The following is a 21,789-nucleotide window of genomic DNA, read 5'->3' as shown; positions in this document are numbered from 1 at the left end:
GATTTTCTGTCCACTGGTTCACTCCCCAAGTGGCCGCAATGGCCAGAGCTGAGTCCATTCAAAGTCAAGAGCTTCTTCTGGGTTTCCCAAGTGGGTTCAGGGTCCCAAGACTTTAGGACATCCTCCACTGCTTTCCCAGGTCACAGGTAGGGACCTGGATGGGAACTGGAGCAGCTGAACACGTACTAGTGCCCATACGAGACCTCAGTACATGCAAGACAAGGATTTAGCCACTAGGCTACTGTGCTGGGCCTGAGAATATTTTAATTTAACATGGAAGGAAACTCGTACACTCTGAAAGCTCTTCATCAAAACGTCTGCAGTTGTAGCGATTTGGGGAGCTACCCAGCAGATGGGACAGCTGCCTCTATCTCTGGCAACTTAATCTCTGTCCATTCTTGTCTTTCAAATCAGTAAGACAGTTTCATCTACCTATATATTTTACTTAGATAAAACACTTAAATCTTTTCACACTGGACAAACAATTCTTAAAGAGTAAACATGTATTTTGAATGAAAAAAAAAAAATAAACTTTTTAAGTTTTCTAATATTTATCCTTCTAGTATAAGCAATACTATGGAGGAATTCAGTCAAAATGAACAGCAATTCTAGTCTTTTTTCAAAACTTTATTAGTACTCTTTCTTGCTACAGTTTACATTTTGCCTAACAGACTTCAACAAGTTCATACAAAATGAATCAAAAGATTAAACTGCGATGCAAAATTCTGAAATCATATAAAAAATGCTCAAAAGTTCCTAACATGCATGTTACCAAAAATTTTCTCATGGATCTCAATGTTTTTGTATTAGAGCTTATCTTTAATTTCATCTTCCATGACCTTTATGAAGCAACCTTAAAAGTACTTTTCAGGTTTGCCTGAATATTCCCTGTCATTTCTGGGGCTGGCAGTGTACCATAACACTGCCTGCAATGCTGGGATCTCTTAGCAGTGCCAGTTCAAGTCCCAAATGCTCTATTTTGGTTCCAGATTCCTGCTACTGCACATAAGAAAGCCGTGGAAGATGGCCCCATACCCATATGGGAAACCTAGACGCTCCAGCCTCCTGGCTGCAATTTGGCCCATTCCTTACCATTGAGGCCATCTTGGGAGTGATACATATTTCTTTTTAAGAACACGAGAGTCTGGATACTTTCTATTGTTACTGCCATTTTGAATATACCTTTTTTCTTATGGTTTCTAAAGAGTAATTATATATAAACATCAAAAATGAAAAGTGCTCCCAACATTTTAATCAATTCTTTTTCATTTGACCCTTAAAAATCCTTTCAGTTCCCAACTAATTAATTTGCCTGTTGCAGGGAGCTATTTTTAATAAGCCCAATATTCTGATTCCAGTAAGTACAAACCTGTACCCATCTCCGTATTTCTCACTGTTTTTTTCTCTTCGGCGCCTTTGCTTCTCTCGTCGAGCCTCAATCCGTCGTTTTTCTTCTTCTTCGTTTTTAGGATCAGTTTTTGCTAGGATATCAGACAAAAGGGGCACAGCTAAAAATCAATCTTCCATTCTTGACTTCAAAGCAACAAGTTCATAAAGTACAGGCATTAAAAAACTCCACTTAATGGGCATACCTAAATTTTACTCATCAGAAAAACGAGTTTGAAACTATCCACTGTATTTCTGAACTGTTACTGAAGAGACTTCATTTGAATATTGAGAATTTCGTTGTATTTTACTTGCTCATTACTCTTTACACCTACTCATTTTGTTCTTATCCTTATTCTAAACAGTAAGATCTACCATTGGAAATCATCCTGAAGACAAACACACTTTGAGAAACACTCAAGTAACCTGACCTTGCAAGAAGCGCAAAGGCTTAGCCTAGCAGTTAAGACCCGAGTAAGAGTGTGCAATCACTAACATTATGCAGTTCTAGAACTTCCAACACTTCAAATAAAGCCCCATGATCACTAAACAAGTGGCCACACTCCTAAAACTCTCCAAAGTACTACTCCTATGGATTTGAAGATTCTAGTTATTTCATACAAACAGAATGATACAGTCTGCTGCCTTTTTTGGATAGCTTGTTTTTACAGTTCATTCATGTTGTACCATGTCATCAGCACTCCCTTTTTAGAACAAATGCAGTACATTGCTTTGATCTACTTATCTTTCTTTTTTTTGGAAAGATTTATTTTATTTTTATTACAAAGTCAGATATACAGAGAGGAGAGATAGAGAGGAAGATCTTCCGTCCGATGATTCACTCCCCAAGTGACCGCAACGGCCAGTGCTGTGCTGATCCAGAGCCAGGAACCAGGAACTTCCTCTAGGTCTCCCACACAGGTGCAGGGTCCCAAAGCATTGGGCCGTCCTTCACTGCTTTCCGGATGGGAAGTAGAGCTGCCAGGATTAGAACTGGCACCCATATGGGATCTCGGCGTGTTCAAGGCAAGGACTTTAGCCTACTAGGTCACCCTGCCGGGCCCTACTTATCTCTTTTTAACATTTTCTTAATTTATCTGAAAACCGTTAGAGAGATCTCCACGTGCTAGTGCACATCCAAAATGTACAGCTGGCAGGGATGGCTCAGGTTCCAGTCTGAATTCCAGCTTGCTACTGGGAGGCAGCAGGCCATTGGCCAAGCAGTTGGATCCCTTGACTCCTAGTTTCAGCCTGCTCCAAACCTGGCTGCTTGTGAGCATTTGGGGAGTAAACCAGAGAACAGGAAATTCATTCTCTTTCTCCTCCCTAGCTTCCAAATAAAGACAATGGACAACACTAAAGGAATAATATAATTTGGTTCTAAACTTTTTCCAAGCTTTGTTGATACAATTCACACACTACAAAATTTACCCAGTTAAAATGCACCATCTGGGGCACTGTGGTTGGCTAAGCTTACACTTGCAGCTCTGATATCCTATGTAGGCATAGGTTCAAGTCCTGAGTACTCCACCTCCCACCCAGCTTCTTGCTAATGTACCTGAGAAAGCAGCAGAAAATGGCCCAAAGCTTTGGGTCCCTACACCCACACAGGAGACCTGAAAAAAGTCCTAGCACCCAGCTCTGGACCGGCTCACCTCTGGCCATTTTGGCCATCTAGGAAGTGACCAACAGGTGGAAGATCTTTGTTTTTTATTCGGAAGATCTTTGTTTTTTATTCTATCTGTAACTCTGCCTTTCCAATAAAAATAAATCTAAAAATAAAAATAATAACCCAGTGGTTTCATATGTGTTTATATCCCTCACAATTTTAGAAATTTTCTTTTTACTAAAAAAGTTTTTATTTGGGCCCGGCGGCGTGGCCTAGCGGCTAAAGTCCTCGCCTTGAAAGCCCCGGGATCCCATATGGGCACCAGTTCTAATCCCGGCAGCTCCACTTCCCATCCAGCTCCCTGCTTGTGGCCTGGGAAAGCAGTTGAGGACGGCCCAATGCATTGGGACACTGCACCCGCGTGGGAGACCTGGAAGAGGTTCCAGGTTCCCGGCTTTGGATCGGTGCGCCTCGGGCCGTTGCGGCTCACTTGGGGAATGAATCATCGGACGGAAGATCTTCCTCTCTGTATCTCCTCCTCTATGTATATCTGGCTGTAATAAAATGAATAAATCTTTTAAAAAAAAAAGTTTTTATTTGACAGAGTGAGAGAGAGGCAAAAGTTGTTTTATCTACCGGTTCACTTCCCAAATGGCAACAGGACCAGGTCAAATTCTTGAATCAAGAGACTCTTCTGGCTCTCCCACATGGGTGCAGGGGCCCAAGCACTTGGGTTGTCCTCTGCTGATTTCCCAGGTACATTAGAAGGGAGCTGGATGGAAAGTGGAACAGCCAGGATTCAAACCAGCATCCATCCAGGATGTACAGGTTACATAAAGCAGTTTAACCAACTGTATCACAACTCTGGCCTTTAATTTTAGAAATTTTCATCACTTCAAATAAAACTAGGTATTTTTTCTGTGATTCTTGTCAGGCTCCCATAAGACTTAGCCAAGAGCCCAAAGAATCATTAATCTATTTGCTGTCTCTATGGATTTTTCCTATTCTGTACTTCCACATGAAAAGAATTATAAAATATATGAACTATCTTTTAGAGATATATTCATTTCCTTTGGAAAGGCAGATTTATAGAGAACAGAGATGAATGAAAGATCTTCCATCTGCTGGTTCACCCTCCAAACGGCCGCAATGGCCAGAGAGGAGTTGATCAGAAGCCAAAAGCCAGGAGTTTCTTCCAGGTATCCCACGCTTTGGGCCACACCCTCTGCTGCTTTCCCAGGCTATCAGCAAGGAGCTGGATGGGGAGTAGAACCCCCAGGACATAAACCAGTGACCATATGGGATGCTGGCACTTGCAGGCAGATTATCAATTGGGTCCAAATATATGAACTTTCGTGATTGCTTTAATTCAGTACAATCTTCCAGATTCATTTCTGTTATCAGCATCTTACTATATTCTGTTAACCAAATATTCCATTGTATGGACATGCCATATAGTTTATCTATTCATCCCTTCATGGATATTTGAGTTGTTTCCACCCTTCAACTACCATAAATAATGTTAAAACAAACATCCACATATACATTTTTGTGTGAACCTGTGTTCATTTTTCTTGGGTATGACAAATATTATAGGTCAAATGGCAATTCTAATTGTTTGAGGAGTTTCCAAACTGTTTTCCAAAGTGGCTGTCCAACTTTACATCTCCCCTAGCAGTGCACTAACGTTATGCTTTCTCCCCTTGCTAGGGTTTCTTATTTCTAGGCAATATGAAGACATACTTTATAACAATTGATTTATATTTCTCAGCTCTACAAGTCTGCATATGATTTGGCTACCAAATTCATTTAGATGTTTAAACCTCAAACCCACACATCAAAGACCCTAAGTAGTATTTAATGCATTTAAGATCTATAGGAGGGCCCGGCTGCATGGCCTAGCGGCTGAAGTCCTCGCCTTGAACTCCCTGGGATCCCATATGGGCACCAGTTCTAATCCCAGCAGCTCTACTTCCCATCCAGCTCCCTGCTTGTGGCCTGGGAAAGCAGTTGAGGACGGCCCAATGCATTGGGATACTGCACTCATGTGGGAGACCCGGAAGAGGTTCCTGGTTCCCGGCTTCGGATCAGCACAACATCAACCGTTGCGGCTCACTTGGGGAATGAATCATCAGACGGAAGATCTTCCTGTCTTTCCTCCTCTCTGTATATCTGATTTTGTAATGAAGTAAATAAATCTTTAAAAAAAAAAAAAAGATCTATAGGAGGGTGGGTACAGTGGAAGGTCTTTAGCTCAGCCCATTTGTCTTTGGAAGCTAGTTCCTTCAATATTTTTGGTTATAAAATCCTGGATGAGTAGCCACTGTCCCTGCTTCCTGGCTCATCTGACCCATCCTTTCTTTGCACCTACATCACAATCACCATCCACTACCATCATCACATGGGTGAAACCAATGGGGCCACTAATCTAGAGACACTGAACAATCAAAACTGTGAGCTTTATAAATCTTTTCTGCTAGAAAGTTAATTGACTCATGTGTATCACTGCAGTAATGAAAAGCTACACTTTGATAACTACTGAGCACTATATCATGTGTTCATTGGCCACTTTTATATCCCTTTGAAGAAATAGCAATTCATATTATTTTTCCTAATTAGGTTATGTATTTCACTAGGTTGGATGAATGAGCTTTTAATATATTCCAGATACAAGTTCCTTCTGAGATGTGACTGGCAAGTATTTTCTTTAGTGTGTATTCTATTTCTTAATGGTATTCTTTGAAGCACAACTTTAATTTTGATAAAGTACTATTTATTTTTCCACTTTTTGCTCATGCTTTTCATACCATATCCAAGAATTCCTTAAAGACTTGCTCCGTTTTCCTCAAAGAGCATTGTAGTTGCAGCTCTTGCATTTTAGCCTTTGCGTGTAGCTATCCAATTATCCACACACTACCTGTTGAATATTCTTTATCCATTGAATAGTCTTTGACATCTTGTTAAAAATTAATTCATCGTAGATGTTTGGGCTTATTTTTGGACCCTCGATTCTAGTCCACTGATCCATGTCTGTACTTGTGTCAACAGTCTTCACTACTCTTGTTTCACAACAAATTCTGAAGCATGAAGTACGACTCCATCTACTTTTTAAAGATTTTGGCTATGCCAAGGACCTTATACTTCCCTAAGAATTTGGGAATCAGCAAGAAATCGGCAAGAATTGATAGGAATTACACTGAGCATAGAGAACACTGTCATTTTTTCAGCATCAATATGCCACTCTGTGAAGATTTGCTGATTTCTTTCCACATCTTGTAATTTTCAAGTATAATTTTACCTTCTCTTGTTAAGTGTAATCCCTTGTACTACCATCTTTCTGATGCCATCATAAATGAAATTGTTTAAGCTCATTTTCAGACTCTACATTTTTAGTACAATAAATGATTATCTCTAGATTTTGTCCAGAAAATCAAAAAGCAAGTTAATTTCCTAGAACAGTTTCCCAAGTATCAGGCATCATGAAACTTTGTCCCAATAAAGATTTTATGACAAATCACATTTTCAGCTATACTTATAATATTATCTAACAGCCAAGAAAGGGGATCTCAATCAAGATCATGAGTTAGCCTTTTACAAAATTAAGATGTTCTAGCACTACCACACAGGATTCAAGGAGAAAGAATGGACCACCAGATGTTAATTTAAAAGTACCTTTGAGTACTAATGAATGATAAATCGCAATGTCACGGGGGAGGAGAGGTGTTTGACCTAGCAGCTAAAACACCAGTGAAGATGCCTGCATCCCATACTAGAGATACTGGATTGAATGTGAGTCTCACTTCCTGACTCCACCCTCCTGCTATTGTGGACCCTAAGAGGCAGCAGTGATGGCCAAGAAACTGGGTTCCCAGATATTTAGCCTGGCCCAGTCAAACCATCGTGGTCACCCTAAACTTAGTCAAGCAAATGAAAGCCCACTTGCACTCATCTCAACAACCCGTTTGTTAAAATAATGAAGTCACTGAATATATACTATTAGTAATGACAGCAGATTTTCTGAAGTTGGAATCATTATGCAATTTTTCTATATATACATAAAATCTAAACACACTGAATTTAACAAAAAAGAAATTCTACCCAGGAAACAGTAATTTTTTCCTTCACTTACTAGGCGACTTACTGAGATTCACCTTCTCCGTCGGCTTTGCTAGCTTGGCTTTCTTGATAAAGGTTCCACCGGGCTTATTAAATGGCTGTACTATTTTTCTCTTTATTCCTCTTGCAGCAGCAACTGTCATATTGGTGGGTTTGTTTTGATAGTCAACAACAATTCCGGGTCTATGAATGTTTCCAAAATCACCCATATGCTGCAAATTTGTGAAATCAAGAAATATTAGCATATTGTCCAAAGATGTGAATTCACACAAAATGCTCTAGTTAACTAGTAATTGTCACTTGAAAATTCTCTGGAATATAACTAAATTGTACATGTTCACACTGAACACACAATGAAAAATGTTGTGAATTATAACATGAACTCAAATCCAGTGAATTGATATTTTTATTTCCAGTGGAACAAATATGAATATTTCCTAATTTTTTTATTTTTACATTTCAAAAATACTTGAAATGATAAACATATGTGCCTGTCAGAATATTACCACTTGTACAACTCACTGACAACTCCTCTTCAGAGTTCCTAATTGATGTTTTCCCATTAAAAGACCTTAAAAGAAATCTTTATTTTACTAAAAACTGGCTGAAAACTAATGTATACAAAGACCATATTTATAGTTTGAAGTAAAAAAAGATCCAGATATCATTTAGAATGTCTCCCTGTTGAAAAAGGGAATGAGAAGGCGAGATGGAACATTAGTATGAAATAGGAGAGTTAAAGCATTACCATGCATCAACTTCCAAGACACACTTCAGATCCAGAATTGCATCTGACCTTCCATTCACATTCTTACCTACAGAGACATATTCTGACCCAGAAGCCCAACAAGCCAAAGTTTAGAGGTAAAGAGTCATACAATCAAATGACTCTTGTGTCCCTTCCTTTTCTCTGAATAACAAAACCCACTACACCAAGAGGCTACTTGTCCATAGAAATTTATCTTGCTAACCTTTTATAAGACTGAGGAATAATCTGAAGAGAAGGACCCAATGGGAATTGTACAAGTGAAGATTAAAAATGAAGGTCCTACTGGTTCATCTACTTCAGTATCAGAAGGAGAGAAAGAACATCCATTCAGAATAGAATGGTAGTATAGGAAAACATGTTTTACTGTCATGAAAACAAAAGTGATATTTGAAGTCTCATTAAGAAAAAGTCCTTTGCCTAAAAATAACACAGCAGGATAATGTGTAGTGTATTCCAAATTTTCAAACTGGAGAGGATCATCAGTTTCCAAACCCAAAGCCTATTCCCCAAACTAATTTCAATCAATCTACAATCATGAAGCATGGTGGAAAAGCAACATCTCGGTTGCTTACATTTGTATACTATGCTTAGGAATACCTATTAAGCCTAGACTTCAAAAAATTAGTGTCTCCAGGTAATTTTAAAAGTCATAGCAGAAAAATCCTCACTAATTATCCATTAAAGGTGCAATGCATTTCATACAAGAATAACTTAGAAATGCAAAATTTCTACACAAGTATTGACAAACTGCACTGGTGTAGCAAAGGTTAATGAGTCAAAAACATGTGTTCTACCACACTGCTTAACAAAAGTATTTTCCTTGGCAGAGAATACTGTGAGCAACTAATTTTAAAATCTTCTAGCCATAATACAATAATCTTCAAGTGATCAAACTACATCATAACCCCACAATCTATATACAATTATTAGCTAAAATTTCCCACCAACCAAGCTACCTAGAAACCTAAAGCATAATCTTTACACTCTGTATCTGAAATGAAGCACCTGAGGACTCGTATATATATTCATTTTGGCAACAATTTACAAACTACTAATTCCTAGGACTCTCTCTCCAAGAAGGAAATCACTGCAAGAGTAAAGCTAGTGACATATGGAAAAATGAAAGAACCAACAATAGGACATACTTTAACAGAGTGAATTGGGAAAAATTACACTGACCAAAACTCTTTCTACAATCTATTAAACACATCAACTCCCTCACCACAGAAACATAGCTAGGTTATCCTGTTCTATCACCAACTTGTGTTTAATGTGAAACAGGGAGCTATGAAGAAATTCTACATGCTGGAGTTTGGCAGCAAAGTATAAACATTTTATCATACATTGCACCTTTAACCTACTCAAAAACTCTAAAAGGGCTGTTAGCTTTTACAATAATCCAAAACTGTCCCACTAGCAAAACTGCTAGTGTTCACAAGGAAAAATGCAACTCCTTTTAACCCCTTTTAGACCAAACCTAATATCCTCACCTTTTTTAAAAAAGGGAGCTTTGGCACAATTTTATAATCAATCATCTTAAACTGCCACTTACTGAGGTGCTAGAAAAACTTACAGTGAACCTAAAAATTATGTTTATGAGTCAGCTTTTGCTTAAAATACACTGGGATCAACAGTGTTTATGCTAGTTAAAAAAAAAAAAACATGGTCTTGAAAGGGTTTAAAAGAGTGACTAGTGAAAAGAATCTGAAAAGATTCTGTTGTACTTACTCCTCGGCCTCGGCCTCTGCCTGTTGATGGTCCTCCAAAAGCATCATAGTTTCTGCTTCCAAACGTACTTTCAGGATAAGCAGGCGTTCCTCTCCCCCGAGAGCCTACAGGTGCAGGCTTCATATGGGGTGAAGAAAAACTGCTGTAGGAAGAGTAATTCTCTCTTCCTCTGTCCTCCATAAACCCAGGCCTCAATTTTGAACGGGAGTAAGGTGCTTCCCAGCTAGACCCGCCCTGGTTTCTACCTCCGAAAGAGTCAAGGCTATTCCGGTAGGAGCTCTCAAATCGACCACCATAACTACCTCCGAAGCGGCTTTGTTCGGGTTCATTAAAACCATAGCCAGATCTGTACAGATCTCGCCCACCCAGAGAAGACCTGGAGTCGTAAGACTCATAAGGTCCAAACCTGGAAAAGTTGCACAGTGAGGGAAAAAACAAAAGTAAGCTTACTAATGTTAGACAATTCAAAAGACAAATTATAAGATGACATTTATCAACTAAAATTCATTTATATCATTCTGGTTTATACAGTTCTAATTTTGTTCACACTTGATTAGGGCTGGGCAATTCACCATGAGACCAGACAGAAAGCTATCTGAGTCAGTTTCTAAACAGAAATTGAATTTTATAAGCCTCAGGTTAAAAATCTGCTTGTTAGCAGCTCTTATTTTATTAAGATTTGACTGTCATAATCTATGCCCAGCCCTAGTCTTGAAAAATGTTCATCTGCTAAAGTTCACAAACTATTGAATTCATTGCTAATAGTGAAAATAACAAAGCATTTACAGTATTTTGGCTTTCAGCTGGAACTCAAATTGAAGACTACACAGATGTAGGCTAATTTGTGATACAGAGATCCATTTGCACCCCAATAATCTATATCACAAAACTGCTTCATTGTGTCTGTCACAGTCAAAATTTAGGAAGTTATCTCTAGTTACACCAAACTTCAGCCAGTGTCAATAATCAATCTTACATAACTTTTTACTTATAGACTAGCAAATCTAAGAGGATAAACACATCAAACAGAACATAAAAGATCACCAATGCATACCCTTTGCATATGAATTTTCAAGGCAGATGAAAACATATTTTTATAATATCTCTACTTTAGAAAAACCGTTTCCTGTCAGGAAACGATCATATAAACTACTCTACAGAAAAACACATTCTCCTCAAGATTTTAACTAACAGAAGAAATAAATTATCTTACTTCTCACAAACCCAAAACAAGGATTACAAAAGTCAAATATCTTGTAACAATATAAGGCCCACAATTACAAATTATAACATCTATAGAAATAGTTTATGCATATCACATTTACAATGTAACACAGCAGTAACTGATAAAACATTTACAAGTCACATTTCAATCATTCATAAATAGAAGATATTTAATTCTAAACCATAGCAATCATACTATGTGTTTCAAAATTTCTATCATAGAAGCAAAACCAATATAACTATTTTCCTTTATATTTCTCTACCAAGAATTTTAATGGCAGGCACACTTAAAAACAGAAAAAAGGAAAGCATCATTCAAGCCATTATTAAGGAATCCAGATCCTTCAATTTTACGAAGAAGGATAACAGTTTCAAATGTCTCCTATCTAGCTCTACTTATGTTCAACAGGAATCTCTGTGCATCAAAAAGCAGGCCCCCTTTTCTGGAAATATGGTCAATCCAAAAGCCTGAAATTAAGTAGGTTTAAAGTTGACATAGTATCAAAAATGAACTATAAAAAGAATGGAGACAGTCAAAAGGGTTGTATCCATGACCTTGAATCAATGCTCTTACCTTAGAGCACAGTGTTTTGGGTTAGGAACCAATTAGCAATAAATAACCTCAGACATGATTTAAAGAACATTTTTATATGCTCTTTCAACTTATTTCAAATTAAAAGACTCTCTTAAATGTTTCTTAGAAACACTGCTTGACTGGTTCATTTAAATCCACTCTGGTTGACTGCTTTCGCTGCCTTATACAACACCCATATTAGGAAAAAATTTTTAAATGACCTATACAAGTAATTATTTCCAATAAAATACTTTTAGGTAATTTGTTGTGGACATTTTATCAAAAAGGAGTTAAATCAAAAGTAAAAAAAAATGTTCACTGCTAAAATTTTACTCTTACTACAATGAAATGACAACAGCTACCACGAGCTTTCCTAAAATGTCTGCCAATGACCATGAGATAATATTTTTATACCATTAGCATATTTAAATGTTTAAAGTAATTATTCAACACTAAACAGTGAAGCTCAAGTATAATTACATATCCTAAATAATTCTTAAATATATCCAGAATCTTAGTTATTTAATTATTTGGCAAAGTGATGAAGCAATTTACCTGCTACCCCCACCACCACCACTGTGATTGTCCATGCCATATGACTGGTTTAGGTAGGACTCCATGGATCTTTGACCCCCATAGGATCCATGGGCGTACTCTCGATCCATCCCTACAAGAGTTTAAACAGAAAAAAATTAAATGAAGCTCACCTTCAGTGGTACTCAAAAATAAATTTTAGATAAATATCCTTGTACATCAGACCTCCATAAGATCCAGGGCCATAATCACGATCCATTCCTAAAAGACAATCAATAAGAACATCTCAGTAAAAAGCCCTATTTATCCAGAAAATTTAACATACGATTTTGCATATCAATTATGCTAATAAATCAAACACTGAAGTTCAATCACATTAGCCATGAGAAGAAAAACAAATATAATAATTTAAAATGTCAGATTTGCTTACAAAGTCTCATATTTCAAAAAGAACACATAGTCAATAAAAGCTTATATGTAGGAATTCCAGGGTGGGCATGGGGGTGGGGAAGGAGGGAGGCTGTGCTGTGTGATGATGTAGTTAAAATACCTTATTCAGGGCAAATGGTGCTCCCTGCTAGTGCACCTGGGAAAGCAGCAGAGGACAAGCTCCTGTTACCATGTGGAAAACAGGGGACGCTCCTGGTTTCTGGCTTTGGACTGGCCCAGCCTTGGTCATTGTGGCCATTTTGGGAGTAAAGGGGCAGACTACAGATATCTCTAATTCTGTACTTCATGTAAGTAAGTTAACCAGTATTTATTTGATTAGAAAAATGCTTACTATATGGCCCTGGGTTAGGCACTACAGCATATTACACAAGGAAAGAATTAAAAATACAAAATTCCTGGGCCCAGCACAGTAGCCTAGAGGCTAAAATCCTTGCCTTGCTCACACTGGGATTCCATATGGGCACTGGTTCTACCTCTGGTAGCCCCGCTTCCCATAGGGCCCCTGCTTGTGGTCTGGGAAAGCAGTTGAGGGTGGACCAAAAGCCTTGGGACCCTGCAGCACCCTCCCCGCCCCGCCCCCTCATGGGAGACCCGGAAGAGGCTCCGGATCCTGGCTTTGGACTGGCTCAGCTCCAACCGTTGAGGTTACTTGGGGAGTGAACAATTGGACAGATCTTTCTCTCTGTCTTTCCTCTTCTCTGTATATCTGGCTTTGCAATAAAAATCTTTAAAAAAAAAAAGAGAGAATTTTTTTTTGCTACCATCCTAAATTTTACAAATACAAGTATACTAAGAGCAAATACCTTAATTTATAAATCTTGAACATTTTTATTTACAATCATTTAACATTCCTAGTCATAACTAAGAACCTCCTCAGAATCTTGAAACTTAAAACCTCACTTAAATGACTACATTCAGTCTTCTTATTTTAGAGTTAGATACTAAACAAAGTACAAAGAGACGAAACAATTTCTCCAACGTATCATAGCTATCTTCTATTACTCTAACTCTGCCTTCCAACTAAATCTTTTAAAAAGTAAAATAAAAATCCTAAGATTTTTTATAACATATTATATAATAACGAAATAAATTTTAGCCAGGAATGATTCTGCATTTCAAGTCCTACATTGAGACATTACATCCAACTTTCCAGTAAATTCTACTAGATATCATGAATTTCTACTCTTCCAAATCAATCTCAATCTCTCTATCTCCCCTCCTTCGATAAAAGCACCAGTCCTACTCACTACAGCTATTTCTACGTTGTTTCTTTGTGCATTTATTTATTTGAAAGAATTTACAGAGAGAGGAGAGACAGATCTTCTATCAATTGGTTCCTTCCCCAACTGGCTGCAACAGTTGGAATGGGCCAGTCTAAAGTCAGCAGCCAGATGTTTCCCCAGGTTGTCCAAGTGGGTCCAAGCACCCAAGAATTTGGGCCATCTCCCCTCTACTTTCCCAGGCACATTAGCAGGGAGTTGGATCAGAAGCAGGATAGTTAGGACTTCAAGTGGCACCCAAATCAGATGCCAGCATTGCAGGTGATAGTTGCCTGCTGCTTACTCCAGTCTAAACTCTAGATTCATTTTTATTCAACCCTCTCAATTTTCTACCTATTGGGCCCGGCACGGTGGCTTAGTGGCTAAAGTCCTCGCCTTGAACGCACCTTGATCCCATATGGGTACCAGTTCTAATCCCGGCGGCCATGCTTCCCATTGAGCTCCCTGCTTGTGGCCTGGGAAAGCAGTTACGGACCGCTCAAAGCCTTGGGACCCTGCACCCCCGTGGGAGACCCAGAAGACGCTCCTGGCTCCTGGCTTTGGATCGACCCAGCTCCAGCCATTGCAGTCACCTGGGGAGGGAATCATCGGACGGAAGATTTTTTCTGTCTCTCAGACTTAGCAATAAAAATAAATCTTAAAAAAGATTGCTACAGGATAGTTGTCAAAATATTCTATAAAAAAACTTTTCTACCTATTACCAGACTGCCTGTAAATTGAGCTAATTTTCATCAGAAAATATTACCGTGAAAATTACTTTTGTCATTTCTCAATTCTGGGTTGGGCTTTAAAATTCCTCTAAATTCATAAAATGACATTCTAGCAAATTTTGCAATTTTTTAAAATAAAAATGTATTTTGATTGGAAAGGCAGATTTACAGAGAAGCAGATAATGAAGAGAAAGATCTTGCGTCCACTGGTTCATTCCCCAACTGCCACAACAGCCAGAGCTGAGCTAGAACCATCTGAGTCTCCCACACAAGTGCAGGGTCCCAAGGCTTTGGGCCGTCCTTTACTGCTCTCCCAGGTCACAGACAGGGAGCTGGATGGGAAGTTGAGCAGTCAGGACACAACTGATATCCCTATGGGATCCCAGAGGATACAAGGTGAGCATTTAGCACTGGGTCATAGCCCAGGCCCCAAATTTTGCAGTTTTCAACCTAAACTACACATGGAAACAATATAATTCCTTTGGTAAATTTATACTATGTCATTATCCAAATCAAAAATATATTCTGGGCCCAGCGAGATGTCCTAGTAGTTAAATTCTAGCTTAGAATGCGCCAGTTCTAATCATAGCTGTTCCACTTCCCATCCAGCTCCCTGCTTGAGCATGGCAAAGCAGTTGAGAACAGCCCAAAGCCTTGGGACTCTGCACCCCCGTGGGAGACCCAGAAGAACCTCCTGGTTTCTGGCTTTGGATCACCTCAGCTCCAACCAAGGTGTAGCCACTGGGGGAGTGAACCAGTGGACAGATCGTTCTATCTTCTCTCTGTATAGCTGCCTTTCCAATAAAAATAAGTCCTTAAAAAATTCTTCAGCATTCTTTTTACTTAAAGACCTATTTTATTTGTATTTTTAAGATTTTTATTATAAAATCAGATATACAGAGAGGAAGATCTTCCATCTGCTGATTCACTCCCCAAGTGGCCACAACAGCCGAAGCTGAAGCCAGGAGCTTCTTCTGGGTCTCCCACATAGGTGCTGAGTCCCAAGGCTTTGAGTTAGGAAGGCAGGAAAGGCCATCTTCAACTGCTTTCCCAGGCCACAAGTAAGGAGCTGGATGGGAAGCAGGGCCACTGGGATTACACCTGGCGCCCATATGGGATCCCGGTGTGTGCAAGGTGAGGACTTTAGGGACTAGGCTACCGCACCAAGCCCTTTATTTTTATTTGAGAGGCAGAGTTGCAAAAATAGAGAGGTCTTTCATCCATCTGATAGTTTACTCCCCAAATGGCCACAATGACCAGAGCTGAGCTGAGCCGTCCTCATAAGCTTCTTCAAGGGTTTAGGTGCATGAAGACTTGGGCCATCTTCTGCTGCTCTCCCAAGTCACAAACAGGGAACTAGATCAGAAATGAACAGCCAGAGCCAGGACACAAACCAATACCTTTAGAACGATGGTGCCACAGACAGAGGGCCACGGAACCCGCACTAGCACTCTTTCAATGCACATCAACTGGAGCCAGCTCTGTACCCAGCTGGTTCAGCAATGCTGCTAAGCATCCCATATACACACCAGTTGAGTCCCCCTACTCTAATTCCAATCTGCTCCCTGTTACTGCATCTGGGAAAACAATGCAAGGCCCAAGTGCCACCCACTAGATGTTGCAGCCATATGGGCAGTGAATCAGTAGATGGAAGACGCGTGTGTTTGTATAATTCTAACTGCCTTTCAAATTAATAAAATACTTTTTAAAAATGCACTGACTGGGCCCAGCGGCCTGGCAGCTAAAGTCCTCGCCTTGAACGCGCTGGGATCCCATATGGGCGCCAGTTCTAATCCCGGCAGCTTCCTTCCCGTCTAGCTCCCTGCTTGTGGCCTGGGAGGGCAGTCGAGGACGGCCCAAGGCGTTGGGACCCTGCACCCACATGGGAGACCCGAAGGAGGTTCCTGGTTCCTGGCTTTGGATCGGCACAACACCGGCCCTTGTGGTCACTTGGGGAGTGAATCATTGGACAGAAGATCTTCCTCTCTGTCTCTCCTCTTCTCTGTGTATCTGACTTTGTAATAAAATAAATAAATCTTTAAAAAAAAAATGCATTGATAGGCCCGGCAGCGTGGCCTGGTGGCTAAAGTCCTCGCCTTGAATGCCCCGGGATCCCATATGGGCACCAGTTCTAATCCCAGCAGCTCCGCTTCCCATCCAGCTCCCTGCTTGTGGCCTGGGAAAACAGTCGAGGACGGCCCAAGGCTTTGGGACCCTGCACCCACATGGGAGACCCGAAGGAGGTTCCTGGTTCCTGGCTTCGGATCGGCACAACACAGGCCCTTGTGGTCACTTGGAGAGTGAATCATCGGACGGAAGATCTTCCTGTCTCTCCCCCTCTCTCTGTATATCTGACTTTGTAGTGAGAATAAATGAATCTTTAAGAAAATAAATAATTTTTTTAAAAATGCATTGACTGTTTCTGTAAGTTTAACCTACATCAAATTCCAAGTTTCTCTTCATCCTTATAAATGATCCATAAAAATTAACTAAATGATAATAGTTCCCATAAAATAAACATTTTCCTTAGTTTGCGTTAGTTTTATCTTGTGAATATACTATACTGTGTAACTGGGTTTTTGCATTTCTGTTGAAATCAGGGATGTTACTCCCTTAAATCCCATTGTAACCTCTTTGACTTGTTCTGCACTTTCCCCGGGTCATTATCCAATGAAAGGGACTTAGCTCTAATAACAATCAAGATAACATCCAAGAGATGTGGATCTCTTGTGATTTTATCTAACTCTATAGTCACAAGTTCAATGTCATGTTTATGCCAATAATCAGTTTTTCATGTAATCCTCTAACCAGTTCTTTATACACTAACATATTTGGAAACACTGAAGAAAACGACCTCAACTCAAGGTCAAAATGCATTACAACAGAAGCTATATAAAAACAAGCCAATAACCACTTAAGCTATATTACTCAATACCAGAGTTTATTCAACACAGAACTCAGTGTTGTGTACATTACTTATAGTCACCCAGAGTTTGTGAGAAATTTTAAAATTATAATCCAAATGAACAGAAAATCAAATTAATATGAAAATTTTCTGATTCCAAATTCAAATACTTCATTGGCTATAACAGTAAACAATGAGAAGTAACACATCAAGAGCAAAAGCCACAACCGAAATGAAGTAGAACTGCATTCAACCTGACGCACATAAGGGGAAATCTAAATACACTAAATCAAACCATCTAATTGTAAAAAAAAAAAAGGGGGGGGGGATACTCACCATTAAAACCCTGGAAAGTATTCCTGCAAGGATTGTGTATGTAATCTATGAAGACACATTTAACAGAGAATTAGTAAAATGCATCAAGTTTCCAAACTTTTATAAGCATCTATTCAAAAGTTTCTTAAATGCCATTAACTCAATTATTCACAAAATCGAGATACAAATAATCAACAGTACTCCACATGGGAAAACACATGTCTCCTTTATTTTGACTATCCTCGCCAAGAGCAGGTTCATCATCCAATTAAGGAAATGGAAGGTTTAGCTAATAACACCTGATCCATAATTGCTAAAACAGGGGATCTAATACTGATCTAGTGAGGCACTAGGAGAAAAGTGGAGAGACTCAATTGTATGCCAAAAAAAGCAAAAAACAGAAACATCTGAGAAGTGGTTCTATGTAATATAACATTTTTTCAAAGTTAATACTTGACACTTAATTCACTATCTAAAAGTTCAAGATCTAATCTAAAAGATGCATATATATGTAAGGTTATGAGTGTGGGTTAAATCCATCCAGATATGGAAACCATATTGTCAATTTCCTTGTTAAACCAATTTAACCAATGTTAACTCACCTAGTTAATTTTACAAATACTGAAAGAATGGGATTTAATACAGTACTCGTTTGTGTACAACAGTACCGTGTTACACTATACACATTAAGTGTAGGTACACTTGTACAAATACACCGTTGGTCAAACTGCATTTCCCAAAAAAAAAAAAAAAAAATGCTAGCCGAGAATGGACAGAGAGGGAAATATTTTATCACAAACATTGCTTAGACCTGTAGGAATATGAGGATAATAAAAAAGAATTTTAAGTTTTATAACTTTTTTCAGATATAGAAGTCATATTAATGGTTGGGGGGAGGGGTGGAGGAAACAGCCCTTACTGTACCGAGCTCCACCTGCTGACCCCTGCTGCTACCTGGGTCTAGGTAGCCTGAAAACTTACTAAAAGGTTTTTGAATTTCCATCCTAAACTTTGACCATTTCAAGCATTTCATGGTTTAAAGGTATTTATACCAAAATGAGTCAAAGCCCAATCAAAACAGACAAAAACATCAGATACTCCTACCAGCTGAACTTCCTATGTCCGACTGAATAGCATCTATGGAAAGGTTATTGGGGGTCCCCTTCGGCAGCTTTTACTCTCTGTGCAATCAAAATTCAAAAGCTGATTCATCCATATGCTGAGATCACACCCAACTCAATGTCAAACACGACTTGTTGGTGGCGTTAAGAGTCTTTAACAACTGCTTAGTGCACGGGTTTTAGTTAGAAACGCCTGGCTCCCCGGGATTAAACCCCGTTTAATTAATCAAGCCCTTCCCCATGCTTCCCGACTGCTCCGCCATATACCACCACCACCCCTTTTTTTCCCTTGACACCAATCTCTCTAAAAGTTGGGCAACAGCTGAAGATAGAAAAGACGAAGCCTCTGTGAATTCTACCTTGTAACCCCGTGAAACACTCTGAGGCACTGGAGACGGGGGTGCCTGGAAGGCACCGTTCCAACACGGTGTTATTTCATCAGTGAAAACAACAGGTCTGAAGGTGAAGGGCACGGGACGCGCGTCCACACACAAGGCCCCAAATACAAGCACTCTGCCGCTCGGAGAGCAACTCCAAGGAGGAATCCACGACCGGGCAGGCCCGCTGTGCTACCAGGAAATACCTCGCCTTCCGCGCACGCCGATCGCCGATGGCTTCCCTTTAAAACCCATCTTAGAGGCAGTCAAAATCACGGCGTTAAAAAAAAAAAAAAAAAAAGTTCCGAAAGCGCTCCCCAGCGGGAAGAAGCCAGGGGCCGAGCTTTAACGCCCCGGACCGACCCGGGCCGCCGCCCTCCCAGCAGAGCCGAGGCCCGACAAGCCGCCAGGCCCCGCTGGCCCGTTCGGCGGAACCGGCAAGACGCAAGCGTGGGCAATTTCCACGCACGGAAGCCAGGCAGCGGACAGCCCGAGCCCCGGGGCCCGTCCTTCCCCGCACCGAGCTCCCACGTCCCGGCGGGAATGGGACCCGCGGGGCCCGCCAGGAGGCCGGCTCCGGGAGCTGGGCCCGCGGCGGGCGGCCTCCGGGCCCGCAGAACAAAGCCCACACGGCCATCTTGAGACGGTCAGCGGACCCCCGGCACAGGCCTCCCGCCTCCACTCCCCGCGCTGCGGAACCCTGAGAGAGGCCGCGCTCACCGTCGTTGAAGTCCATGGCGGAGGCTCGGGGCTGACGGCGACGGGGGCTGAGCTTCGGCCGGCGGCGAGCGCCCACACCGCGCGCGGTTCCTCACGAGCACTCGGCTCCACCGAAAGCGGCGCTAAGGGCCCGGAACCGCAGGCCACAGCGAGGCTGGGGGCGGGGCCTGCCGGGCCTGCCGGGCGCCGCAGCGCGACCCGCGATTGGCTGGAGCGGGCTGGGGGCGTGCCTCGCGTGGGGGGCGGGAAGCCGGCGTGCGTCCCGCTCCACCGCCCTGACCCTCGGGAGCCGCCGCCGGCACCCAAGGTAAAGAAGGCGCGCCGGCGAGTGGCGACGCCTGAGGGAAAGTGAGCCGGACGTTCTAGAAGGGCCGCTGCGGCCCGCCATGTTTGAACCTGGCAGGGTTATCTTCCTCCTGCTCAAACGAATCAAATCACGTGCCGACCTTTTCCTTTTTATTGGCTGCGGATGACTGATCCAGAAAAAGCTTGAGCATGTGTGAAGGCGGGGCAGGCTGGGACGTCCTTAGAACTCCGAGTAGGGAACGGATCGCTGGATGAGAAACAGTTATGGGTTTAGTCCAAGACAGGTTATTACACGGTTCTGAATGTGAAGGCGTTTATGAAAAGCCACACAAGTTCACAGGCGCACACACACACGCACTGGCTTTGCATTGTGTCCACTTTTGAGACAGTGCTGGGAACAATGGGCAATATGAAAAAGAGGAAACTTTCTGGTTATGCTGACCCTGCAGCGGCTTGAACTACGGGGTTAAGAAATTTTTTTTTCGTAAAGCAAATGGTGGCGACAATGAGTTGACGGGAAACAATGAACTAAGTTATTTGCTATTCTTCCGGATTCGACCAGCTGCTGAAACCAAGCTTTAAGGAGGCAATACAATTAGGAAGAAAAACACTAACTGTGTGGGGGTGGGTAGCCAGAAATCTGAGCTAGGCATCACTCCCTCCCCCAACATTTTCTTATTTCCTTCTTTTTTCTTTCTTTTTTTTTTTTTCTTTCACCTGCTTCATATGCCTTCTAATCACTTAACCTGAACCTGTCAAAAGCAAAACTCAACAATTTCCCCTCCTTAATCCCGCTGCGGCTCCTGAATTCCTTCCTGTCTGTAGGTGGCAGTTTGGACCCACTAATCCCACCCAGAGGCCTGCCAGTCATCCAGTCAAGACTCACCCCACCCTTCCACTCTCCATCCCCACCGCCAATATTTTAGTGTACAAACTCATTAGCTCTTCCTATAAATTGTTTAACACTGTAATTAGTTCTCTTCCCCCCCCCTTTCAGCCTCCGGTTTTTCAGCTGCACTGATGTAAATCCCAGCCTACACTGGTCACTGGGTGTCTCTATGATCAGTTAGATTTAGGCACATGCCCTTACCCTGGAGCACCTGCAGCAGGAATCGGCCAGACCTCCACCATTCTGCCTGCACTCCGCCTCCTCTCATCCAAACTCTCCCTGTTTGTTACTCACCAATGTAACAATACTGGTTGCCAAAATACCCCCATGTCTGTTCAGGTTCCCGAAACTTGGTTTATGCTTCCTTGTATTTGGTTCACCACCAGGTTGCCAATATTCATCCTCAAAACAGATCAGAATTGACTTTTTCCAAGAAACATTTCCAAATCCCAACCCACTCCTTAGGTCAGTAGATCATGAAAATGCAAGTGACTCACCTAGGACCTGTTAAGACAGATTCGCCTCCTGGCCGGTTGGGGTGGGGCAGCAGAGTCTGCCTTTCTGACCAACTCGGGACAGATAGCCCGACCAGGCCTCAGGCTATGCTACCATGCATTACATACTCGAGCCTGCTACCTCTCCACAGTAAAAGCTCCTTGTGATTGCACTGAAGTCTTAGTCTTGTTATTGCCAATCCCTGAACTTTCCCTGAATGTTTGTAATGTAATTTTCTTGTTATCCTGTTTCTCCCTATTTTGCTTCTAGCAAAGAACTGA

The 21,789-nt window shown here is 41.3% G+C and overlaps 2 protein-coding genes across 4 annotated transcripts in view; both read right to left on the bottom strand.

Annotated features, from left to right (window-relative positions):
• Positions 1-19,886, bottom strand: part of LOC101521942 (DBIRD complex subunit ZNF326-like) — a 30,571-nt gene extending 10,685 nt beyond the window's left edge. The window contains exons 1-5 of one of the 3 annotated variants that reach the window (XM_058659055.1): positions 19,819-19,886; positions 17,622-17,666; positions 12,114-12,201; positions 7,125-7,323; positions 1,370-1,481 (exon numbers count right to left, since the gene is read on the bottom strand). In XM_058659055.1, the coding sequence (XP_058515038.1) occupies positions 1,370-1,481; positions 7,125-7,320 (308 nt within the window). In that variant the 5' untranslated portion in view covers positions 7,321-7,323; positions 12,114-12,201; positions 17,622-17,666; positions 19,819-19,886. Of the gene's footprint in view, positions 1-1,369; positions 1,482-7,124; positions 7,324-9,608; positions 9,726-9,853; positions 10,777-11,961; positions 12,073-12,113; positions 12,202-17,621; positions 17,667-19,818 lie in introns of those variants that run through there. The other 2 variants (XM_058659053.1, XM_036494271.2) reach the window with 2 other exon arrangements.
• LOC101526795 (DBIRD complex subunit ZNF326) lies at positions 11,958-19,953 on the bottom strand. Its single transcript, XM_004582064.2, has 4 exons — positions 19,819-19,953; positions 17,622-17,666; positions 12,166-12,201; positions 11,958-12,073 (listed from the first exon to the last, which is right to left on the bottom strand). The coding sequence occupies exons 1-4, from the start codon at positions 19,832-19,834 to the stop codon at positions 11,958-11,960; spliced, it is 213 nt and encodes a 70-aa protein (XP_004582121.1). The 5' UTR covers positions 19,835-19,953.
• Between the last annotated feature and the right edge of the window lie 1,836 nt (positions 19,954-21,789).

The sequence above is a fragment of the Ochotona princeps genome, chromosome 2 (assembly GCF_030435755.1).
Source record: "Ochotona princeps isolate mOchPri1 chromosome 2, mOchPri1.hap1, whole genome shotgun sequence".
In the NCBI taxonomy this organism is placed as follows: Eukaryota; Metazoa; Chordata; class Mammalia; order Lagomorpha; family Ochotonidae; genus Ochotona; species Ochotona princeps.
The sequence above is the reverse complement of the archived record's forward strand: the minus strand, read 5'-3'. Positions and strand labels throughout refer to the sequence as shown.